Source organism: Cicer arietinum, chromosome 4 (genome assembly GCF_000331145.2).
Source record: "Cicer arietinum cultivar CDC Frontier isolate Library 1 chromosome 4, Cicar.CDCFrontier_v2.0, whole genome shotgun sequence".
NCBI lineage: Eukaryota > Viridiplantae > Streptophyta > Magnoliopsida > Fabales > Fabaceae > Cicer > Cicer arietinum.
Window position 1 is genome coordinate 7,772,571 of NC_021163.2, and position 23,240 is coordinate 7,795,810.

General features: G+C 23.8%; 2 protein-coding genes across 2 annotated transcripts; both read right to left on the minus strand.

The window, feature by feature from the left end:
• Positions 1-771: 771 nt before the first annotated feature.
• Positions 772-2,014, minus strand: LOC101499570 (glutathione S-transferase F13). The gene is made up of 3 exons (XM_004495921.4): positions 1,792-2,014; positions 1,645-1,693; positions 772-1,502 (listed from the first exon to the last, which is right to left on the minus strand). The coding sequence occupies exons 1-3, from the start codon at positions 1,936-1,938 to the stop codon at positions 1,039-1,041; spliced, it is 660 nt and encodes a 219-aa protein (XP_004495978.1). The 5' UTR covers positions 1,939-2,014; the 3' UTR covers positions 772-1,038.
• A 12,631-nt stretch (positions 2,015-14,645) lies between these two features.
• Positions 14,646-15,074, minus strand: LOC101499868 (nuclear transcription factor Y subunit B-5). The gene has a single exon (XM_004495922.4). The coding sequence runs from the start codon at positions 15,072-15,074 to the stop codon at positions 14,646-14,648; it is 429 nt and encodes a 142-aa protein (XP_004495979.1).
• Positions 15,075-23,240: the final 8,166 nt, after the last annotated feature.

A 23,240-nucleotide genomic window follows, 5' to 3' on the forward strand; every position in this document is an offset into this window, starting at 1 on the left:
AAAAGCAATGATCAAAATTGATGACAAAAAAACATTCGAGAAACAAGAATTTTTTTAAAGAATCTAAAAACGAAATATATTATATTTATACACTTTTACTATGCATCTTTATTTGATTATTAAATTTAGGAGGAGATAATGATGATTTAATATAAAGTGGAAAAATTTTAAAACTCATAAAACATTTATAAATGAATTAGCAGAGTTTAAACACAAAACTTCTTGATCTAAAACCTATCTAGACCAAACCTTAGATATGTATCCTTTTCTTTTCTATCAATAAATTAAGTTAAAAAATTATTACTAAACTTATAAATTAAGGGGTAAAGCAAATTTAACTATGTCTTTTGGAGTGTTAAAAAAAATACACTATTATTGGAATGATAAATAAATAAATAAATAAATAAGACAGTAGAACTTGTTTTCCGGTTAATTTTATAATTAGAATTAGTGATGCAACTTTTTCGGCTTTCATATCAGTGGACATTTTGGGCTTCTTAACAAGCTTAACAGTTTAGTTTCCTCGAGTAAATCATGCAAAAAAAAAATTCTTTTATCAATAAAGAATTAATAGAGTAATTCAAATAATTTAATTTATATATATTATCAAGAGATTTTAAACGATCAATCAATCACAATCGTTATTTCATTAATATTATAATTACTTAAAAAATTTTCATCATAGTTTATAAATTGTATAAAAAAATTTATGGTGATAATTCATATAAATTAAACGTTAGTGGAAAACCTCTTGCAAAATTTATAGCTGCTATAAAAAAAGGGTAAATTGACACTTGAACCTAGATTTGATATTGAGGCTACTGCTTGAAAGTATACAAAACCAATACTAAGAAGAACATCCAAATGAATTGAAATTCCAGTAGAAAAATGTAAAAGGGCATTTCAAAATAACCTTTAAAAGAAAATTAGAAATAAGATAGGAAGAGTCTGTGAAGCGAAATGAATGATCTTGAATAAAAGGCAATACTAGGACAGTAGATAGTTGAATGAAATTGCAAATTGAACCTCACAAAACTCTCATTTCTGAGTCTGACCAAAAGTCATACCTTCCACAACTTTTTGAAATGCAGGCCTAGAAGATATATCCTCCCACCAACCCTTAACATGAGGACGTTCATTTATCATTGAACCACATGGTGTTTGCATTAAATAGTGAGTTTCAGATATATGACTAAGATCTGCAAGACTATAAAAATCACCACCAAGGTACTTTGTTCTGCTTAGTTTTGCCTCATACACATCAAGCACACTTTTCAGCTTCTCAATGTTGCTTTCAATCACTGACTTGTTTGGTTCTTGTCCTTTAAATGGTGCCACAAAGTATTCATAGATAATACTTGACACTGCAGGTTCATAGTACTGAGACTCTACCTCTATCCACATTTTCACCAATGAAGATTCTTTTATGTCATTCTGTCTAATTAAATCAGCTCCAACTTCCTTGAATTTTTCAGCTACATATGAGGTTATGGCTCTTGACTCTTTTTTGTGTATAGTGCATGCATATAAAGGTTAAATCATTACACGCATTGTTTGGTTGAAATCAAGTTAATTAATATCCGTATAAAGATAAGTATCAACCGAAAAAGAAAATGAAAAAAGAAGAGACGAAAAGAAGCATACCAAAGAGGGTGAGATCACCATCTTCAAGTACTGGAATCAAACCAAAGGGCTGCATGTACAAAGAAAAATTAGTTAGTGATTAAGAAAAATAAAATGAAACTAATGAAGATATATAAGCTAGCTAACTAGCTAGAAGTGGTTGTTTACATTCTTGTTGAGAAAAGGAGGGTGCTTATGCTCAGAAGCAAACACATTGACTGGAACAAGCTCAAAATCTACTTCTTTTTCATGTAGACAGATCATAGCACGGGTTGTGTTTGTGGACATGGCAAGACCATAAATCTTTAGACTCATATTTTTTGTTATTTTGTCACACAAAGATTAAGGGCATATCAATATGATATTAGTATTTCTACTAAGATAGTGAGTGAGTGAGTGAGTGAAGCAATATTTATGAAGAGCTCTTGTCTTGGATACCAAACCTCATATTTGACTGTGAATTGTTAAGACTTGAATTTGTCGTTTAGCCATATCATGCCAAATTGTTTGCATGAAATCAAGGTAACTTGGCCTTAAATTTGGATTTGTTATTATCACATGCGGTCCCTCCAAATATGTTTCCACTGCCACACAGTAATTAAATACTACATATAATCATATATATACATTTTATATTCATCTACAACTATTATTGGAAGTTATTGTGATGGTCTTACAACAATAAGCTCAATTGGATATTTCATCCTAAATAATTAGTTCAATAATTACGTAAGTGTCATTAAATTATCCCTAAAAGTTCCTTTTAAATTAAATGGAGAATTAAAAATTATTATTAATAATAACAATACTTATAATCCTTTTAAAACTAACTCAGATGAAATTGAACTGTCTTTTAAATTGATATAGTCAAACTCTTACAAATGAGCTCATATAAAAACCACACTTATTCACAAAATTTAAATTCAAGGCTTTTCTTAAAGAAAACCACATTTATTATCATTTTGGACAAATTTGATATTGTTGGATATCTAAGTTTTCTAATTAATGTTATTCATACTCTTAAAATATTACTAAATATTTTTTTTATATTATTATTGAATATTAAAATTAATAATTACTATCACATATTTAGGAGATTGGTTTACAATTAATGTAGGATTACCCTATACAGGTACATATATCCGATGCAGGTGGGTCATCTCATATAGTAAACAAAATTATCCATAAACACCAAAATACTTCAATCACATTGTGAGAGAGAAATAATTAGAAATAATGATATTATAAATATAATATATGAATAATATAATCGAAAGAAAGAGAGATAAAGAGAAAATAAACTATTAAATGAGTGTAAAGAAATGATAGAAGTACACATATTATTTTTGTATAGTACTCTTTCTCGTCATATATAAAAGAACTTATGGAAAAAATTTTGGTTTTATATATAAAAAAAATTATGGCTTTTAAAAGAAATTTATTATTTAAATTATTTATATATCTTCATTTTAAAATATTTATCTTTTTGATATTATTAATGAGTATTTAATTTTTCACGGTTTTTAATAAATATATATATATATATATGATTAAATGATTAATAAATACATTAATTTTGATATTTTTTATTATCTTTTATAAATAGGACCAAAGGTATTAGTAGATAGACAACATCTTATGATGTCAGTGGATTATTATTTTTTTCCTCCCAAACTCATATGCAGCTCCAATTTTGCATCGAAAAGGTTAAAATCTTTTTCTATGACATTGAAAAAATAAATCCATGTTTTCATAGATGTATAGATCGAATAAAATCGGAGATACACATGATATAAAAAAATACAGAAAAAAAGAATCCAATAAATTATCACTGAAGCGCTCCGGTCAAACACAATTTTCAGAGCATAATCTTTCCTTTGAAATACTGGTAGTACTGCAGGGTTTTTTACTCAATTGTTTTAATAACTTTTTAATTTAAATATCAATCATGCTAACAAATGTTTTAGAGGTGGTTTTTAAAGATATAAAAGTAAAAAAAAAAATTATATTAAATAATAAATTTTAGTTTTTAAAAAGTAAAATATTCAATTTTTAATACATTTTTTTAATATAAATTTTTATCATTAAAATACTTAACAAGTATCCTTAAAACATGACATTTATTAACATTTTTCTTTAAATATTTAGATACCACTTGTGTTACCTGTGTTTTAGCAAGGGTTTGTACTCAATCACAACTCAAAAAGAAATTGGACAAGGATCCCATGCCTTTCAATTTTCTTATTTTTCGTAATTTGTTCGTATATCTAATTTAAACATTTTCTTTTATTTAAATAATTTTTATTAATTTATTTTAATAATTATTTTTTAAAACAAAAAAATACACTAAAGTTATCCATCATTAAAGATAGAGAGTTCAATTTCAAATTTTGTTTTTGAAAGAAATGACTAGTATTTGAAGATCAACTATCGGCAGAGCTTCACCAAATACTTTGAGGGTGTCAATTTTATTAATTGACAAATTAAATATAATATTTTATTATATATTAGAATTTGAGGTTGTAAATTTGCTATGTAAATTCTCAAAAGATTTTGCAACACACAATTGCAAAAAGTTGACGAATTGGACTGAAAAATTACATATATCATAGAGGAAAAAAATCTAAACAAAAAAGATAGTTTGGTTGAGTTTTATAATTTTTCTCACAAAATTAAACTCATATCGATAAATAGCATGTTTGTTTATGTTTAATCAGGTTGATAATTATATAAATGATTAAAAAATCTTTAAATATAATACATATTTAAACTAATACTATTGATATAGTTTAAAGATTTTATTTAGATATCGAAGATCAATTTTATTTAAGTGAAGTAAAATCATATTCAAATTAACAAAGATTGAGTTTATTTAATTTAACTTTTTTTATTAGTTTATCATATCATTAGTTTGATTTTTATATCTCTAAATGAAACTCAAAACACTTACAATTGAAATTTAAATTAAAAGATATAATGTATTTTTTAATTAATATTTTTTTATAAATTATTTTTATTAAAGAAAATTGGTAGAAACATTAGAGTGGTTTAGGCCACCCTATATTCCTACCAAACTCCACCCCTCACAAGAACTTTATTGAAAATTTATAATGAAATTTACGTATAATATATTAAAGCTGTTTTCATGCATATCCAACTCATGTCATTGTTGATTTATATATAGAAAAAAAGTTTAATTTTTAATTACTTTAAGTGTAAATTTTTTTACACTTTCGATAATAATGACTAATCATTTGAGTGACTTTATAAGTAATTTGAAAAAAAGTTAAATATTATTAATAATTTAATAATTGTGATTGATTGACACTGAAAAAACTCTTTATATGACAGTGTATATAAATTAAATTATATAATAAATAGATAGTCACAACTCTCTACACTGAAAGTGTATATAAATTAAATTCTATAGTAAATAGATAGTCACTTCAATATAATTTTTTCAGAATAATATAATCAAAAGTCATTGATTGTGAAAGAAGAAAGAGGTCAATACTACATATATGTGTGTCAGTTCTTCGCTACAAGATGTATCAGTTAAAAATTATATAAGCTTGCATTTAGTTTTCTTTTTTTTTCTTACTACTCTATAATGAAATATAAACAAAAAAAACAACTAAAAAGTGAATGTATCTAGTGTTAATTTTTAACTAGATACATCACCTTTTCAGCTACCATTTTTGTTTATATTTTATTCCATATAAAATATATCATTATGTTTGAAGGTGGTGAGATGTGGTTTAAATAATTGTTGGGTATAATAGACAATTGAGTGTTTGAGAGAATTTTACATATTTAAAAAAAAATCACACAATGTTATTCTCTAATTGTCGTTAAACAATATTTGGGATTTTTTCTTCGAATTTAGAGTTTTCACTATATAATATGTCCAATATATTTCCCTCACAATTATTGATCTTACGTAAATTTTATTATAAACTCTCAACTAAGTTGTTAGTTTTCTTTGAAATTGCATGCAGACGTGACTTCCTTAATATAAAATTTTAGCAAGTAAAAACTGAAATCAAATAGAAAATCATTATGATAAACTACGATCATGGAACATTGCTAATTTAGACTAGAAATAATGAATTTTTAAAAAACAGATGTATGTTTGATCAATGAAATTTAAATAAAAGGATGCAACAGGGGTATTTACTCTATTTATTTGTGTCCAAATCAATATAACATTATCAAATGTAATTTCAAATCAATAATAAATAAGCCTCAAATTAATTAAGGGAGAAAAATTCCAAAAAAAAATAAAAAAGGATTAGAGTCAGGAATTTAGAAATAAAGAAATTAAAATATTATTTGAAACAAAATAAGATTACCAATAGTAATTAAGTCTATATAACATTACCTAAAAATAACAAATTTTAGAAAATTTGAGCCAAATTTTATTAAACACTATTTATTCTGAAAATTTGAACCCAAATTTTCTAAACACACAATCATACGTGCTAAGTTTTCGAAATATATGAAAAAATGTCAATTACTTTTGCTTCCGGAAGGATCTGTGATGAAAAAATGATTTTGTGGTTTATATGGAAGGGTAAAATTGAAATTTCAAGTTAATTGTGGAGTTCAAGATAAAATTGTGAGGGGTGAGAATTAAAATTTTCCAAAAACGAGAAGTCAACGCTAACGCACCACAGAATCTGTACACTCAAGTAATTGGTCTCCAAATTTTGGGCCTGGGTTCGATAGAATGGACCCACTCAGGGGTGACCAATTGTGAGTCTGGGCCTAGACAAATTGTGAGCAAAGAAACTCTCAATCCAATCCATATTAATCAATATATATATATATATATATATATATATATATATATATATATATATATATATATATATATTGTGAAATAAAATAAATTTTATCATAATTAACTCACATAATTAGGAGGTTCGAGTTCAACTTTGAACAAGACGTCCAACTTAATAATATCGGGAAAGTTGGCTTTTGTACCCCTCAATTAATCACGTGTCCCTAATATTTTGCCACAAACATTCATCCTAAAATTAAATGGTTGACTAAATGTGCCACAAACAAAACGTGTCCCTAATATTTTGCCTATAAAATAACATATTTTCTTAACAACTCACTCCTATTTTTATTGGGAATATTTTATAAAATAACAACTTATTTTCTTAACAACTCTCTCTTATTTTTATTCCGATCTAATAAAAAAATTAATAAAATATTGTTAATATAATTAAAAAATAATAATAAAAATATTTAAAAAATATATAAAGTTTTAATAATATAATTTTCGGTATTCATTTATAAATACCGGAAATTTCATTCATAATGAAATTTCCGGTAAAAAAAATTCTTTTAAATTTTTACCGTTTTATCAAGGCTAGTTTGGACATTTATAAATAAAATTTTTAAATGAGGGGGTATAGGATTAATTGAAGGGGTACAAAAGCCAACTTTCTAATATCGGTATTTATTAGTTAAGTTATAACTTAAAAACAATTAATATTATGACATTTCAATTAATAATATCAATATTATTTATGTTTTTGGTCATTTCAATTTTTCTATGATGTTTCTACTTAACAATTTATTATTATTTTTTAAATGATATATATGCTTTCGGTCGTTTTTTCTTATGACATCTTTTGGTAGTTTCTACCCATGAAAATAATCGATGCTATATACTTACATGGAATGAGCTCTCGTCATAAAAATAGATACGTTTAAAGAAGAATAATTTGAATTAATCGTTAATTTAAATTGGTAGAAATTTCAATAAAAAATAATAAAATTCATAGTCACTATAATTCAAAAAAATGAATTTGCGTACAAATTCGCATGACTTAAGTTAATAGCATAACACAATAAAATGTCTATAAATATTACAAAATGTCTAAATATAACAAAATTGAAATGTTCAAACATTAAGTCGAAATTGATTTGTCAATCTAAACTAAACAAATAATGTAACAAGAGGAGGAATAAAAAAATTGTCGCACCAACGCGACAAACTAAACAACACTACAATAAAATGATGGAATCGCCAAGAAAAAAAAAACTAAATATGTAAAAAAATCACATGAGCCCAATCTGCATGCTAGTATCAAACAATGATCTGTGTGTCATGTTTTCCATCTATTGAAAAGAAAATGATGAAAATAAAATAATTTTCTCTCTTTAGAATATAAGTTAACAATGAATGTACGTAAATTTTAATTCAATTTATAAATATTGATATTGTTACATTAGACATCATGTATCGAGTTGGAGAACTCACATTTATACGTGTGAGTTTCTAATGGTATTTATTACTTCGTCTAAAAAACAAAACAAAAAACACAAATTAAAGTTGATGATCACTATTATATTTTACTTTAATTTTGAAGAAAAGTTCTTCCGCCTTTGCGAATTTAATTAAATAAGAAATTGTATCTCCAATCTATCATACTTTACAAATGTATCATCCAATAATAGTAAGAGAAACATAAATTAAAAGAATTAAAAATAAATAAAGTAATAAATAGTAAATGGTATAATAATAGGAATAGAAGTATTTAGAGTTCATTTATTTTATAAATTGACATATAATTTAGAACAAAAATATTTTGCTAGAATAATATATAATTTAGGACGGGTGGAATATTAATTTTTAGAATCAATTTTAATGGTGGAATAAATATAATATTTCAATTCTTAGATTAAAATGAATATTAAAAATTTGAAGTCACACATGTATCAATAAAGATTGATCTTTCGATCTATTTTACTTTAGTATGTTATAGTTATCTTTGCCATCAACAAAAGACCGGATTTCTTGCAGTTTATTAAAATAGTTGTTTATAAAATCCGGAAATGGTTTCAAAATTTCTATATAAAAAAGTTAGATGGTATGAAAATTATATACTTCACTTTAAAAAAAAAAAGTAAGGAGAATATTTATTTTGAAATGATTGTTTTATATTCTAATACCAAAACATTTTTGTTTTGTTAATGTTAAATTAACAAATTAACGATTTCATGTTGAATAAATAAATTATTTTATGGAGGATATGAATGTTATTTTTTTTTATCTGACCTATATTTGGTTCAAAGATAAAATCAACATGTTAGTCAATAAGAACAACAAAATTATCTGAATAAAATATAAGTTTTTATAGTTAAAAACCTGATTTTTGGCATGAGTTACACCTGAATGAGGTCAATTTGCATTCTTTAACGCCTTGTCGTTGGCTAGCAATTCTAAAGAAAAACAGAATCCTTGTAAATTGAGAGGAATGAAATCCACATAAGAAAAAGAGAGTGCAGATTTGAAGCTGATTTTTGCAGTTGGACTATTGATACGCTACTTAGTATGCGGTAAGCTATGAAAGTTTTATTTGCCTTGTAGTGAATGCAAAATGAAAATTAAAAAAATGATCACTTATAGAAATATAAGTGAAAGAGATTAATTATAAATAAGTGAAACTTATTAAATCTAATATAATTAAAACACAAAATAAAGTTAAACTACTTAAAATGAAACTTTTAACATTGGCGTAATTGGATATGAATTTAATATTTATCTTTTAACTATTTATATTGCAAATGATAATCTTTTCACTATTTACTTAGTGATAGTCATTTGCTAAGTGTATGAATGTGCAGTAAATTCTAATTGTTGTACTATAATATTTTAGATATTTTTTATACATCAACGAAAAACATTTATCTTGTGTATGATTTATATAATAAATTATAATTAATATATTGTAATTTTACATATATTTTTGTCTATAAGATTTTCAAGATACACATTATAATTAAATACATATTTATCTTTTAATTAACTCGTGAATGATCATCTTTTAAATAATTAACTTGTGACAAACATTTTTCTTGTGCATATTTCTCTCTTAACTAATTGATTCATGAATGATCATCTTTTCACTAATTGATTAGTGAGTAACATTTGTTCCGTGAATGATTTGTACAGTAAATTATAATTAGTTGTGATAATTTTCTACACATTTTTCTTGCTCAATTTCCAAATAAAAAATTTATGTTACATGCATTAGTTACAACTATGTCTCGTGTTTAGTATGTACGGTGAATTTTAAATAATTGACTATAACAAACATTAATTATCTTGTGCCGTTTGTATAGTAAATTATAATTAGTGTATCATATACTTATTGATGTCATGTTTTATTATAGAAATAGAGGATATACATGTATAACTTATTTATAGTTTATTTATTAAATATTATTTTTCTATAATTCTCTTATATAGTATATAGATATTCAAAAGAGACACATATAATCAAATACATATTTACCTCTTAAATAATTAAATTGTAAAAGACCATGTTTTAGCTAATTGATTAATTAGTAATAAATATTTGTGTCGGGTATGTTTTGTACCATAAATTATCAATAGGGTATTACAAATTTTTTTCCAGTTTTATCTAAAAAATATTCAAGATACACACTAATAATCAAATAAATGTTTTTCTCTTAACTAATTGATCCATGAATTACCATCACTTATATAATTAATTAGCGATTAAAATTTGTCTAGTGTATGATTTGTACAATGAATTATAATTAATATGATAGTTTTATTGTACAAATGATATAATTTATCTATGACCATATATTTGTCTCGTATATGATTTATATATAATATTTTAATCACTGTATTATAATATTTTTCAAAATTTTAAGTAGAAGACATTCAACAGATACACTAATAATGAAACTTTTAATCAAATAGTTAATGAATATTTTAACTGATTGAACAATAAAAAATATTTATCTCATTTATGTTTTAAATAGTAAATTAGGATTTATCCGATTTGTACAAGATAGTATTGTATCATTCACAAATTTAAATTTTAATGTTAAATCTATAAGTCCCATCAAATCTCATTTTATCCAATGATGTGATTTATTAATTCAATGGTAGAAGCAAACTTGTGTATGGCACAAGAATTACATTATTTGTGTACCATATGACCAATAAATTATATTTAATTCGTAAAAAATCACACTATCACTAAAATACTAGTAGTGAAAGACACATATATTTTAATTAATTGATTTCATGAAATACATGGCTCTTTTTTAATTTATCGATTTGTAAAAGATCATTTTTTTCATTTTTTTAAAACTATTTGATTATTGACATACATTTATCATGTGAAAAAATACTGCAAATCTATTAGTTGCATATTTATTTATCAATTTTATTTTTAAATAAAAAATATAATATGTAGAAACCAAATTTTCCTTTTATAAAAATATTTTGATTTTTTTAAAATAACAATCACATTGAACCAAACAAAATTAACTCGTTATTCCATCAATTTGGTTTGGGTTCATATATCATGAGAAAATATTGCAAAAATCAAATTAAAACAAACCATCTCTTTTTAATTGGCTTTGATTTTTTATATATCTCTAGAATTGAACCAATGCATCAATTATAATTATAATTGTTGAATAATTTTTAAAATTTAATCAATTAAATTAATTGATTAATTAAACATATTATACATTCAACTTAATTTATTCAAGTCCTGTAATCATGTACAACAACAATATATATTAGTATTAAAGTAATAACAAAACGCTTTCTATAAAAAATATAAGAAAAAATAATATTGAAATAATCAAAGAAAAAGAGAAAAAAAAAAGTGATGTAATTGTGTGAGTGAATGTTAAAATTCATAATTTTATATAGTTTATTTTTAAATTAACAATTTTAACCTGAAAATGAAACATGTATAAATTTGAAGAAATGATATGTATAGTTTTTTTATAGTATTATTTTTTTTATAAATAGTAAATAAAAAATTAACAAAATTATAAAATATGAAAAAGATATAAATAGATGGAAAAACAAAATGAAAAATGAAAATAAAGTAATAAAATATAACAATTTAAGAATTATAAGAGAATTGTAAAATAAAATATAAAAGAGTAAGAAAGATAAGGAGAGTGGAAAGAATAAAAATTAATAAAATTTAAAAAAGTAAAAGAAGTAAAGACGTAAGTAAGATGAGAAAAGTGAAAAGAATAAAAAAATATTATAAAAAGTAAGAGAGATAGAAGAGAATAAAAAATGAAAATTTTGTTTTATAATGATAAAAATATATATTTAATCTTTAAAAAGATAATATATATGATAGAATTAAATCGAGGTAAGATGATAATAATGTTAGACATTAAATTTTATAAATTTAAATATAAATATATAAATATAAGATAATGTGTTATAAAATTAGATTGGTGTAAGATGATAATAAGGTTAGACATTGAGTTTTATAAATATATAATAGATTAATTGGATCCTCACTTGTTCGAAGAATCTCCAAAGCTTCAAATTACGTGTCGAGTTCAAAGAAGCCCAGCAATTATTGGATTTCAAACCAATATACGACAAAATATGTTGGGAGTGGGAGGTAGAGCCAGAAATATGTGGTCCTAAAATATCGTGACAACCTTGAATTAATTTCATCCACATTTTGCTATGGCTATGGCTATGGCTATGAGGCTATTAATACATCCCCAAATGAATTTATACCAGATACTACCTATGATACTATCCATCAAATGAATTTATATATACCACCATATATTATCTATATGAATAACTTGAGAAGATTCCTATAAAAGTCAAGAAACGTGGGGACACATGTTTGTATTTAAGAGCATCTTCAAAGAATCTATTTATCTTTTTCAAAAATAATAGGGAATTTTATTACACACAAGGAATGCATAGAAACTCGAGGTACATCCAGGGTGGAGGAAAATAAATTCTTCATGGATGCCAATTTTTAAACATAACCATTAAAAGATAAAACAAAGTGCAAGTTTAAGCTTGATGTTTTTATATGTATAAAATTAAAATAAAGATCTACATCTACTTTAACTATTTGATTTGATTCTATTGATTTATGAGAATCGGAATGTGTGAATTTGAATTCTTAATTACCGCTTAATTAACATGCTCAACCAACTAATGTTTCACACACTCACATATATATATGGCCTTTAAAATCTTTTCTTAAAATAATTTTGCTTATATTTGTTTTGGAATTCATCTCTAAAATCTATATGACTTCTCCATACATGACAAATAAATTGAGATTCACATCTTTCTATTGTTCCTCTAATTCTCTTAATTTAATGATATCATTTTTAATCTTATCTAGTTTAATATTTTCAACCATCCAATCCAATACTATTCTTTGTTGCATTTGGATTCTCTTATTGTCAAATTTGACGATACGGCCATAATATTACGATTGTAACAATCTCTACGATAAAACCACAAAAAATTTCAACATCCTCTATCCATATATCATAGATTTTGAAGATATTTTATATTGATAAAAAGTTGATAATTAATAAATTATATTTTAGAAGAAGAATATGAGTTCTGTGATTTTTAGGATAAATATTACTAAATTACAATATTTGATGTAAATTAAAAGTAAATTCACATCATAACTACTATTTCCTCCGTGTGACAATGAACGTAATTTTGACAAGAAAATTTTATTTGAAAATATGTGTTGTTATCAATTTTCGATGTAACTTTAATTATTATTTTGTAATTATATTCTTCAATTATTATTATATACATTATTTTCAAAACACTAACTCTACTTTGCATTAATTATGATAGATACACACAAAATTAAGAAAAATAATTTAATAAAATTATTTTTATTTTTTAATATGTATGTAAAAGTTTTAAACAATATTCATTCTGAGACTGAAAGACAGAGTAATTACAATATACTTTCTTCATCGCACAATGAGTGTTAGTTAAAGTTTTTTACATATTAAAAAAAATACAATAATTAAAAGAATAAGAAAAGTCATTTTATCAAATTATCAATCTTAATTATATATAGATTTTTTATTATTATCAATATAAAATATAATAATATTTTAAAAATTATATATATAATAATTATTAGAAGTTAATATTTAAAAAATAATTAAAATTACGTTGAAAATTGTCAATGAGATTTTTCGGAGTCAAAATAAACACTGTTCTCGTGGAAAAAAAGAGATATGTTGCAATACATTGATAACAAGTTCACGACTACAATAGTCCCTGCAATTTAGGAACAATAACCTAAGTATAGGATGATATGAATACCTACAAAGAATTTTTGTGATTATTAATTTATTGATTCTGCGTCGTGATTAGCTATAAGCTTAACTTTTTGCACAGGTACTCATTCTTTGCTTGAGCTTGGAATATTGAATTATATCTCGAGAACGATTATGAACTTTAGCTATAACAATTCAATGACATAAATTCCATATTTAAAACCCAAGATGATTGGGAATGAGATCAATGATGCCACATCAATTGGCCACCTTCTTTTTTTGTTTGTTATAGTTCGATAAGTAATAACTTCAATCGCTCACTAAAATAATTTTTATTTAAATTTTATTTACATCTCAGTTGAGATCGAATTTCAAATAACTAGGAACTGTTTTAAATGGAGACCAACTTTAAATTCCCAACTTGCAAGTAAAATCGTGCATTCATGAAAATAATTCATACTTAATATATTAAATAGACCAAGATTATAGCTAGCTATATATAGATAATAACACATGCTAGTTTACCAAGCTACTATATATGTTTCCTCTAGTGTCAAACAAATTCAATTAAAATACCCAGAAAGTTAATTTATATATTTAAGATAGTAGGTTAACTCTGGCGGTTTATGTAAAGACTTATTTGATAAGTAATATATAAATACTTCTATCAACAATGTTCTTTGAATCTTGAAGTCTATTCTAACTGAAACGAACCTTTATAATCCAATTCATCTAAACTTTAATTTATTTTATAAAAAAAAAAAAACAAAAATAGATGGGTATACATATATTGGCCATAGCTCATATGATATAAGGATAGATGAGTCAACCCAAAAACTAAAATAGATCTGAAATAAAGGTTAGGAGAAAAGTAGAAAATGAAATGAAGAAGCATTGGATTGAATTAGTGATTGCTAATTAATGTTACCACCCTTATTTTGGTTGGATCTTTGGACATCCAATTCTCTAAATTTATTCAAATACCTCTTCAATGGTTCAGCATAGTCATCAAACCCTAAAGTAGAAAAAGCCGAACAAACATCATCACCGTTCACCGTCTTGCGTTTCTCCTTGTGACACTTGTCAGAAGCTTCACCAGTTACAAAGCTAACAAACTCTGACACACATTCTTGCATCGTTTCTTTGGCTTCTTTTGATATTTTTGCATTTGGAGGCAAGATTTGTTTCATAATCCTTCCAACATTAGCTATTGGAAGTAAACGATCTTGCTCTCTGATTATATTTTCATCATCATCTTCTTCTTCTTCTTCTCTCATGAAATTGTTGTTGTACTTATAAAAGGATTCTCTATCAGGGAGTTTCCCTTTCTTTTTTTCACTCATTTCTAATTTCAACTTTAAACCTCTTAAACACAGACACGTTGCTCTCATTTCTACTCAACTGCCCTATTTATATACTCTAATCAACATTTTTAATTCTCATTAAACATACTCTCTCGAGAATCAACATCAAATACAAACTAAAACCATTTTTTTATATAATTTTTTTAATATAATTTTTGTTTATCATTTATTTTGGAGAAAATATTATATATTTTTAATAACTTTCAACGTCATATCATTTCAATTTTGTACTTAAAATCTCATTTATCATGATAAATAAATGTGAATTCTCACCTAATTAGTCCTAAACATAAACAAGGATGGGATTTTTTTTTTCTTTCTTTATTGGAACTATGGAAATAATATTAGTTCTTTGTCAATGAAAAACTAGTAAAAAATGTGTACACTGAATTTTATAATGAGATAACATTTTAGTTTCGATAGTAAAAATAACATTTATTATAGAAAAAGAGATAGTATAAACATGAAATCGATTATTTTTATATGATAGAACACTTGAATAAGTAGTAGTTGAAATTGAAAATTAAAACTAAAGTTTTTTTAATTTTTTATTTTCATTGTTATAATTTATAATTTTTTAATTCATGTAATTTTTTTTTTTATGCCAAAGATGTATATAATTGTGTTTTATAATTATGTTTTACAAAGCATGAAGGAAGAATATCGACAAATGATGACACAGAGACACATGTTATATATACTTATATTTTGTTTTAATATTCATCTCTATTGTATGACGCAGAATGATAATGTGACAACTTTATATTATATAACATTAAAATATGACGATAGTATATCAATATTCCATGTCATTTAATAATTCAATGGAAATGATACTAGAGATTAAAAAACATAAATTTAAAATTTGCCATGAAGAAATTTTAAGAAAAAAAAAATCAAATCAAATGATTAAAAGTAAAACTTCACCAAATGCCAGGACCAAAATCACAATTGAAATTCTCATGCTTATGCAATATATTAATGCCTACATGTGTATTCCTACGTAGTAGTAGTTATCTGCATTGACGACGTGGTAGCTCATGAACAGAAGCAGGTTAGTTTTATAAGGGACAGAGTGGCAGCAACTTTCCTATATTGGTTTGAGTTAGGTTTGTATCTTTTGATGTTACCTCATGTACTATGTACTAGTATGTATGTTGGTCTTAAAGCGCTCTTGGTGCAATCAACTTCCCGATATAATCTTTAAGAATTGATCTCATCTATTAGATATTAATGTTAGTATAAGTTTTTATTTTTGTTAGACAATAGTCTGGTCTTTTTTTTTTTTTTTTTTTTTAATTAATGTGTGAGTTTTTCTATTAACGGTTGTTTAAGAACCGCAATATAAATAAATCTAATGTATAATACATATGTTTAACTTCAATAGTTTGATTTAGTAATAAATAAACAAATGTTGAATTTGTAGATTAATGTCATTGGAGTGGACAAATTTAAATCCATTTGAAAATAATCATTTAACTTTAAGAATAGTATAATCTTTCGAGTTTGAATATGAGATATAATGTTCACCATAACAATTTTATCATTTGTCAGTTGAATTAAGACTTAAAATTCTTTTTACTCTAAATTGACTACATAAAAAATACATTTAAAATTACAAATATATATATATATATATAGATATTTATAAAATTCAATCCATAATAAAGTTTAAAAAAATAAGAAAAAAAATTAATAAAAAATTAAGACTAAATTACAAATTAATTTGTATCCCTTAACTTATTTTGTTGTTTTAGACTAATTAATTGACTTTTTATTTCATTTTAGTCTCTTAACTTTATTAATATCAGTCATATTAGTTATTTTCGTTAGTTTTCTGCTTAAAACGTTAACTCTAACTTACATTTATGTCATTTTATGATGGTTGAAATGGGATCAAAGTGACATCACAAAATAAGTTAAAGTATTTAGATTAATTTTATTTTTCTTTTTGTCTAATTTAGAGTTTATCACCATCATCATCTTCTTAATGATTTTCCTTGTGCAATTTAAAATATATCAAAGTCTTGATAGTCAATATTACAATCAAGAAAATGATGTATTTAATTTTAATAAATTTTTTTTATGATAATTCCTTTGAAAAGTAAGCGATAATTAAAAAATATATCTGTCTCAGAACCAAATAATATTCTCATATAAAAAAGAAAATCTATATAACACTACAAAAATGTCTTTTAATTTAATTTTTTTTATTTTTACTTTGGTTCTACTATACCCACCCTTAATAACAGATAAGTTAGAATTAATATTTTGGATTGAAAATTACTAATACGAATAACGGAAATAAAATTAAGAGATCGAAATAAAACACAAAAAATAATGGATGAACGTAGAAAGACAAAATAAATTAAAGAATTAGATGTGTAAGTTATTGAAAGAAAGGAAGAAAAAAAAGGTTGATTTAGTACCAAATTGGGGTATCAACAAGTTGTTTATGTTGCCAAAAAGAACAAGTTGTTTAGGTCAGGTGAGACCTCCAATATGTTAGTTAGGCTCAAGAGTTGACAGATAAATTAAATATTGAAATGTTGGGAAGCTTCCCCTATACTCCGGAAGGGAAAGATAAAAGTAACAAGGATTCTATTCCGGTTCAAAACCTAAAAAGCCTATACATAGATTTAAAATAAATATATTTTATATATTTTTAACTTTTAATATATTACAACATGCATATTATAAATTATATCTTTAAATTATAATTTAATCGACAAATATTAATATTATTATATTTGACATATTATTTAAATTTAAACTCACAATTTTACAATAGTGTAAATTAATTATGATGATATTTATTTTATTTTCTAAAATGATTAATAAAATATATTATTAAATATTTTATTTGTAAAAACAAAGTACTATATAGTTTATTCCGGTATAACTTTTGTTCCTCTCTTTTATGCTCATGAGAAAATGAAAAATAATCTTTTGACTCCCATGTATTTAATATTTTTCTTAAAGAAATGTATAGGGTAAGATTCGTAATTTATGTCAAACATTGAACTATTTAATTTAATTTTTAAAAATTAAAAATTAATATCAACATATAATATTATAATTAAATATGAATATTATAACTATTTATGATTGATCGTATGCATATACATATAATATCAATCATTGATTTATTTATCAACAATTAATACTACTCATTTTATTTTCAAAAATGCATCGTTGAATTTTGAGAAGTCTAATTCTAATTAATTAACAATGTATTGATTTAATTGTAAATAAAACAAAGTATTCGTTTAACTTTTGGAGGCATACCTCTTACTAATGTGGGACTTGTAGTTTATTTTTAAAAATATATATAATTAGTGTAGTTAACTATATATTGAAATAACAATTGTTAAAAGCAAAACATTGAAGTTACAATAGTTATTAGTGATGTTAAATAGGAGTTACAAAAATTATATTTAATAATATATATAAACATTTTTTTTTATCAATTTTATTGAGTTGAAAATCTTTGTATATATGACAAATAACTTAATTAATATCTCACATTTTATAGGAATTACTCTACAAAAATATATTAAATATGTTTATTAGTATACAAATAAATATATTTTTTATATAACATTTTAATATTAGTAATTAGTAATAGCATATATGTAGGTTGCACCAAAAACAAAACAAAACACTGTATTTAGTTTAATTTATATTGTTACTATTTATTGACATATAGCGGTATTTGTTTTACAAGTTTTTCAGTAAAATATATTTTTAATGATAGCAAAATAATTTTTTTTTCACGAATACATAAATTATATTTTTTATAGTTAAAACCATTTGAGGTGCTATTAATATTTTAATTGTTTTTTAATATTAGTATTGTACTAAATAAAATTGACGTTCATATTCATATTAAATAAGAAGTCTATTACTTAAATCCACTGTCTGAAAATAATTATCACATTTATAAAAAATTATTTTTTTAAAATAATTGTCACTTTTAATTTTTAATATAACTTTAATTATTTTCTTTCAATTGTATCATATTATTAATATTGTGTGCATATTATTCTTCACTTTGCATTCACAACATTAATGAAAATAAACTAATAGTTGATACTGGGAGTCCGATAAAATCATCGTTCTCTTTCTATAAAGCATCATACATCATGTAAAAAGGAACAACATCCTCGACATCGATAATAGAAGCCACATTATAGTGATATTAAATTGCTTATAAGTTTATATATATATCTATTATCCTTACAATTATAACCGTTTTTAATTTTAGTCTTCGTCTTTCTTTGTTTGATTTAAATTTTTATAAATATTATTTCATTTTAAAATAATTATTTCATCCAATTTTCTTTATAAAAATTGTAATATCGTTGAACCTAAATATAATTAAAACATAAATTTTTTTAATCTAAAAATAAACCTCAAATATAATTAAATTAATATATTTTAACCTAAAATTAACCCCAACTGTTTTATCATTCTTCCTTAAAAAAACCTAAAATTAACAACTTCAATATTGTTTCTTTTAAAATTGTTGGTTCAAGTTTAGAGCATCAACACCGACAAGTTAATTGCAAAATAGCAATCTGTATTATATATCAAAGATATTAAGATAATATTGGTGGGTTTTTTTTTGAAATTGTTGGTTCAACATCTTTTTTTAGTTTTTACCTTTTATAATAATCGTTTCAAGGTAAAACCCGCTTTTGGAATTTATTGGTTGACTAGAACTTTTTAATTTGTTTACCAGATTCTTGGTAGAATTGGAACTACTGGAAAATCGAATTGAGAATGTTAGTCTGAATTGAAAAATGACCGGATCTGATAATTGATAAATCAGAATTCATTTCATTGATAACGAAATCAATGGGTTCATTGTTTAGAACCGATTCTCAATCGCTAGCTTCAATTTCACTTACTCCATTCATCGACGCAAAGAAAATTGAAGCAAATCAATCGAAAGAAGAAATAATCATTCATAATTTTGTATTAAAATTGTATTTAGAACCCTAACCCTAATTTATGTAGGAATGTATTTTTTTAGAGAAGAAAAATGAAACATTTTGAGTTAATTTTAGTTTTTTTTTTTTTTTTAAAGAATTAAATAGTTCGGGTTAATTTTAGGTTAAAATAGGTTGCAATTTAATTATATTTAGGATTTATTTTTAGGTTAAAAAAAATATTTTAATTATATTTAGATTTAACGTGTTACAATTTTTGTAACGAAAGTTCAATGAAAGAACTATTTTAAAATGAAATTATATTTGCAGGGATGTAAACTAAACAAAAAAATTTACGATATTAAAATAAAAAAAAAATTATAATTACAAAAACAAAAAAATAATGAATAAACATAATTTTTAAAGCTCATTTCTTGTCTAAAAAAAACTTTTTAAGTTTACTTGACACATAACACATCTCCATTATGTTTTTTTTCATGAGATGGCAACTTTCTATTTAATATAAAAATGCACTTTAAAATACAAATATATAAATAGAAGATAGATTAGAAACCGGCCAACATTAAAATTATGAAAATTATCCGTCTAACCGTACCTCTTGGCCTGAAATCACTGTTGAGGAACATGGTGTGGTCCTGTTATTGGGCCTTGATATATCTTTAAATTAACAATTGTAAAGTTGAGTTTACGTAAAGTGATCATGAATATTGTAAATAATATTGAGAGGTAGACAATCGAAAAAACATACTTATGGGGCATGGCCCTCACTTGTGTGGATCACTACGTAGATGTAACCATTTATTAGGAACTATTCGGTTTTAAAAGCATAAATTGCCCTTTATATATCCTCTAACATCTTAAACATTAGTTTAAAGAGAGAATCTAGGATCTTAAGAATTCAACTTATTATATGACTACTATATTGCCAAGTTGAGGGTTTTGTTGCTTCAATTAAGTGCATATTGCACATGTTTCCTAACATAGAAGTATAAGTACTCTTCTCCACAATAAGGGTGGCATTAGATTAGACCGGTTGATTGAAATCTACTGCGTAATTTATATAAAGTCTATGTTAGACTATGTCATATATTTTAAATAGATAATACTTTTTCTTTTTTAGAAATATATTTAACTAAAAGATTGAGTACAAATCACACAAGAAAAATCTTTTAAACTAATCAGACCAAAATAAATATGAATAATATTTTTATTACTTATAACGTGCAGATGAACGTTGATATATTTTTCTAGATAAAAATCATAAAAATCATAAAATTTTCAATGATTAATTTCTTAGGAAATTAACTATTTTATTAGTTAAAAAGAATAAAACTGTAAATAGCTTAATTATTTTAATAAGTTTCAGTTATTTAATTAAATAAAAAATCATAAAATTATGGAGTAGTTTAAATTAACAGTATTAAAATTTGAATTTTATGTTAAATTACAAATTTTATAATTTTATGATAATTTAAACATATTAACTTACATTAATTTTTAATATATTTAAATGTATTATTATATAAAAATATAATGTGATATAAAGTCAATAGTTTTTTTAAAATTTCACGTTGAATTTAAAAAAAAAGCTTCATTTCATTGATTTGTAAACTCGTTAAATTATTTTAAAAAATATCTAATTATTTATTTAAATATATTAATCTGAACTAGTTTGACAAGTTAGACTAAATTTTTAAAAAGGTTAAGTTTGAGTCTAAAAATCTATAATAGATAATATATCATACTTAGGTTTTATATTTTTAACAGATCCTACCTGAGTTTTGCAAAGTCTAAATTAATTTAATTTATTTAATACTTGATTGCAGGAATTAGTAATTCAAATCATTTAGTTGATGTCATTTTTCTTTCAGATATTCAACTTGAGAATTTCGTACATATTAAATTGATTGCATTTGTACAATCACATAATTGAAGATTTAAACTATGTAAACAAATTGGAGGGAAAATATGAAAAAGAAAAATCGACAAATAATTTATAGTGTTTTTAGTTTATTTACTGAATTATAAAGCAGTACCATTCAATTTCAATAAAAGAGTATTCATTGTGTTGACCGTAGAACAGTAGAAAATCCAAATTCATCCTAGAGGCAGATCTTTGTTAGGTGAAAATTAAAATCAGTAAATTTGTGCCGAATAAACACAGACTCCTTTCTGAAAGAAAAAAAAACAAAACAAAAAACAGGTCTATGCCTCTATGGCCTGCAACTAAATAATTGTTAAATGGGCTAATTAGTAAAGAAATAAAAGACATACCAATAATGAATTAGTTTGACTACAATTTGGTCGGGGATTCTTTGTCACAACTTGGGACAATAAACAAATAAATAGACCTTGAAAATGGGTGTAGGCACATGACTTAGAAAGATACTTTTATTTATTTTTGTTTAGGAAAGAGACGGAGACAAACCCAAAAGGGTTATTAAAGATCTATATGATGGACTTCAAGAAATTTCTACATTCCCACTTTGGGTTAGGATTCTTGGTTCTTAATTGACATTTAACTAGTTTCCACTCATTTATAGTGGGCATATTTGCTAATCAGATCTTATTAACTTCTTTTTTATTCTGCCACAATGGCCAACGCTTACCATTCAATATGACAAATAGCTACAAACATGTGCAATCCACTAGATAAAATTTTATAAGGACTAAAATTATGTTTAACCTTATTTTGTAATGGTGTAACTTTTTTATATTATATTTTATTTAATTTGTAATGAAACTTATTTTAATTAATTGATGTATGATATATTTTTCTCTTAATATGTAGTCCAAAACATATATTTTGATTGATTGGTTTTTAGTCTCATTATTAATTGATTTCATTTAAGAAAAAAAATCAGGTACAACATGAACTTTTTGTATTGATTCAAACTAATTTTTATTTATTTTGTAAAGACTAAAATAGAAATATTTATTTTACAGAGACTAAATTAAATTTTTCGTATTTTAAACTAAAATCGAATTATATATTTAAACCTTAAACGATTAATTATTCAATCATAAAAAAACTAACACTGTGAGACATTATGGATCAAAATGAAAACATTTGCATTTTGCAACTTAAACAAAGAAAATTATTTTGTAAGGACTAAATTAAATTTCTTGCATTTTTTATGGACTAATCATATGTTTAAATCTAAAAAATGTCTACATGATTTAATATAGT

Bases quoted from the DNA above. Each gene is read 5' to 3' on its own strand.
- LOC101499570 (XM_004495921.4), bottom strand. From the start codon at position 1,938: ATGAGTCTAAAGATTTATGGTCTTGCCATGTCCACAAACACAACCCGT. The intron at 1,694-1,791 runs GTAAACAACCAC...TTGTACATGCAG, and splicing joins CTCCTTTTCTCAACAAGAAT to CCCTTTGGTTTGATTCCAGT. The intron at 1,503-1,644 runs GTATGCTTCTTT...TACACAAAAAAG, and splicing joins TGGTGATCTCACCCTCTTTG to AGTCAAGAGCCATAACCTCA.
- LOC101499868 (XM_004495922.4), bottom strand. From the start codon at position 15,074: ATGAGTGAAAAAAAGAAAGGGAAACTCCCTGATAGAGAATCCTTTTAT.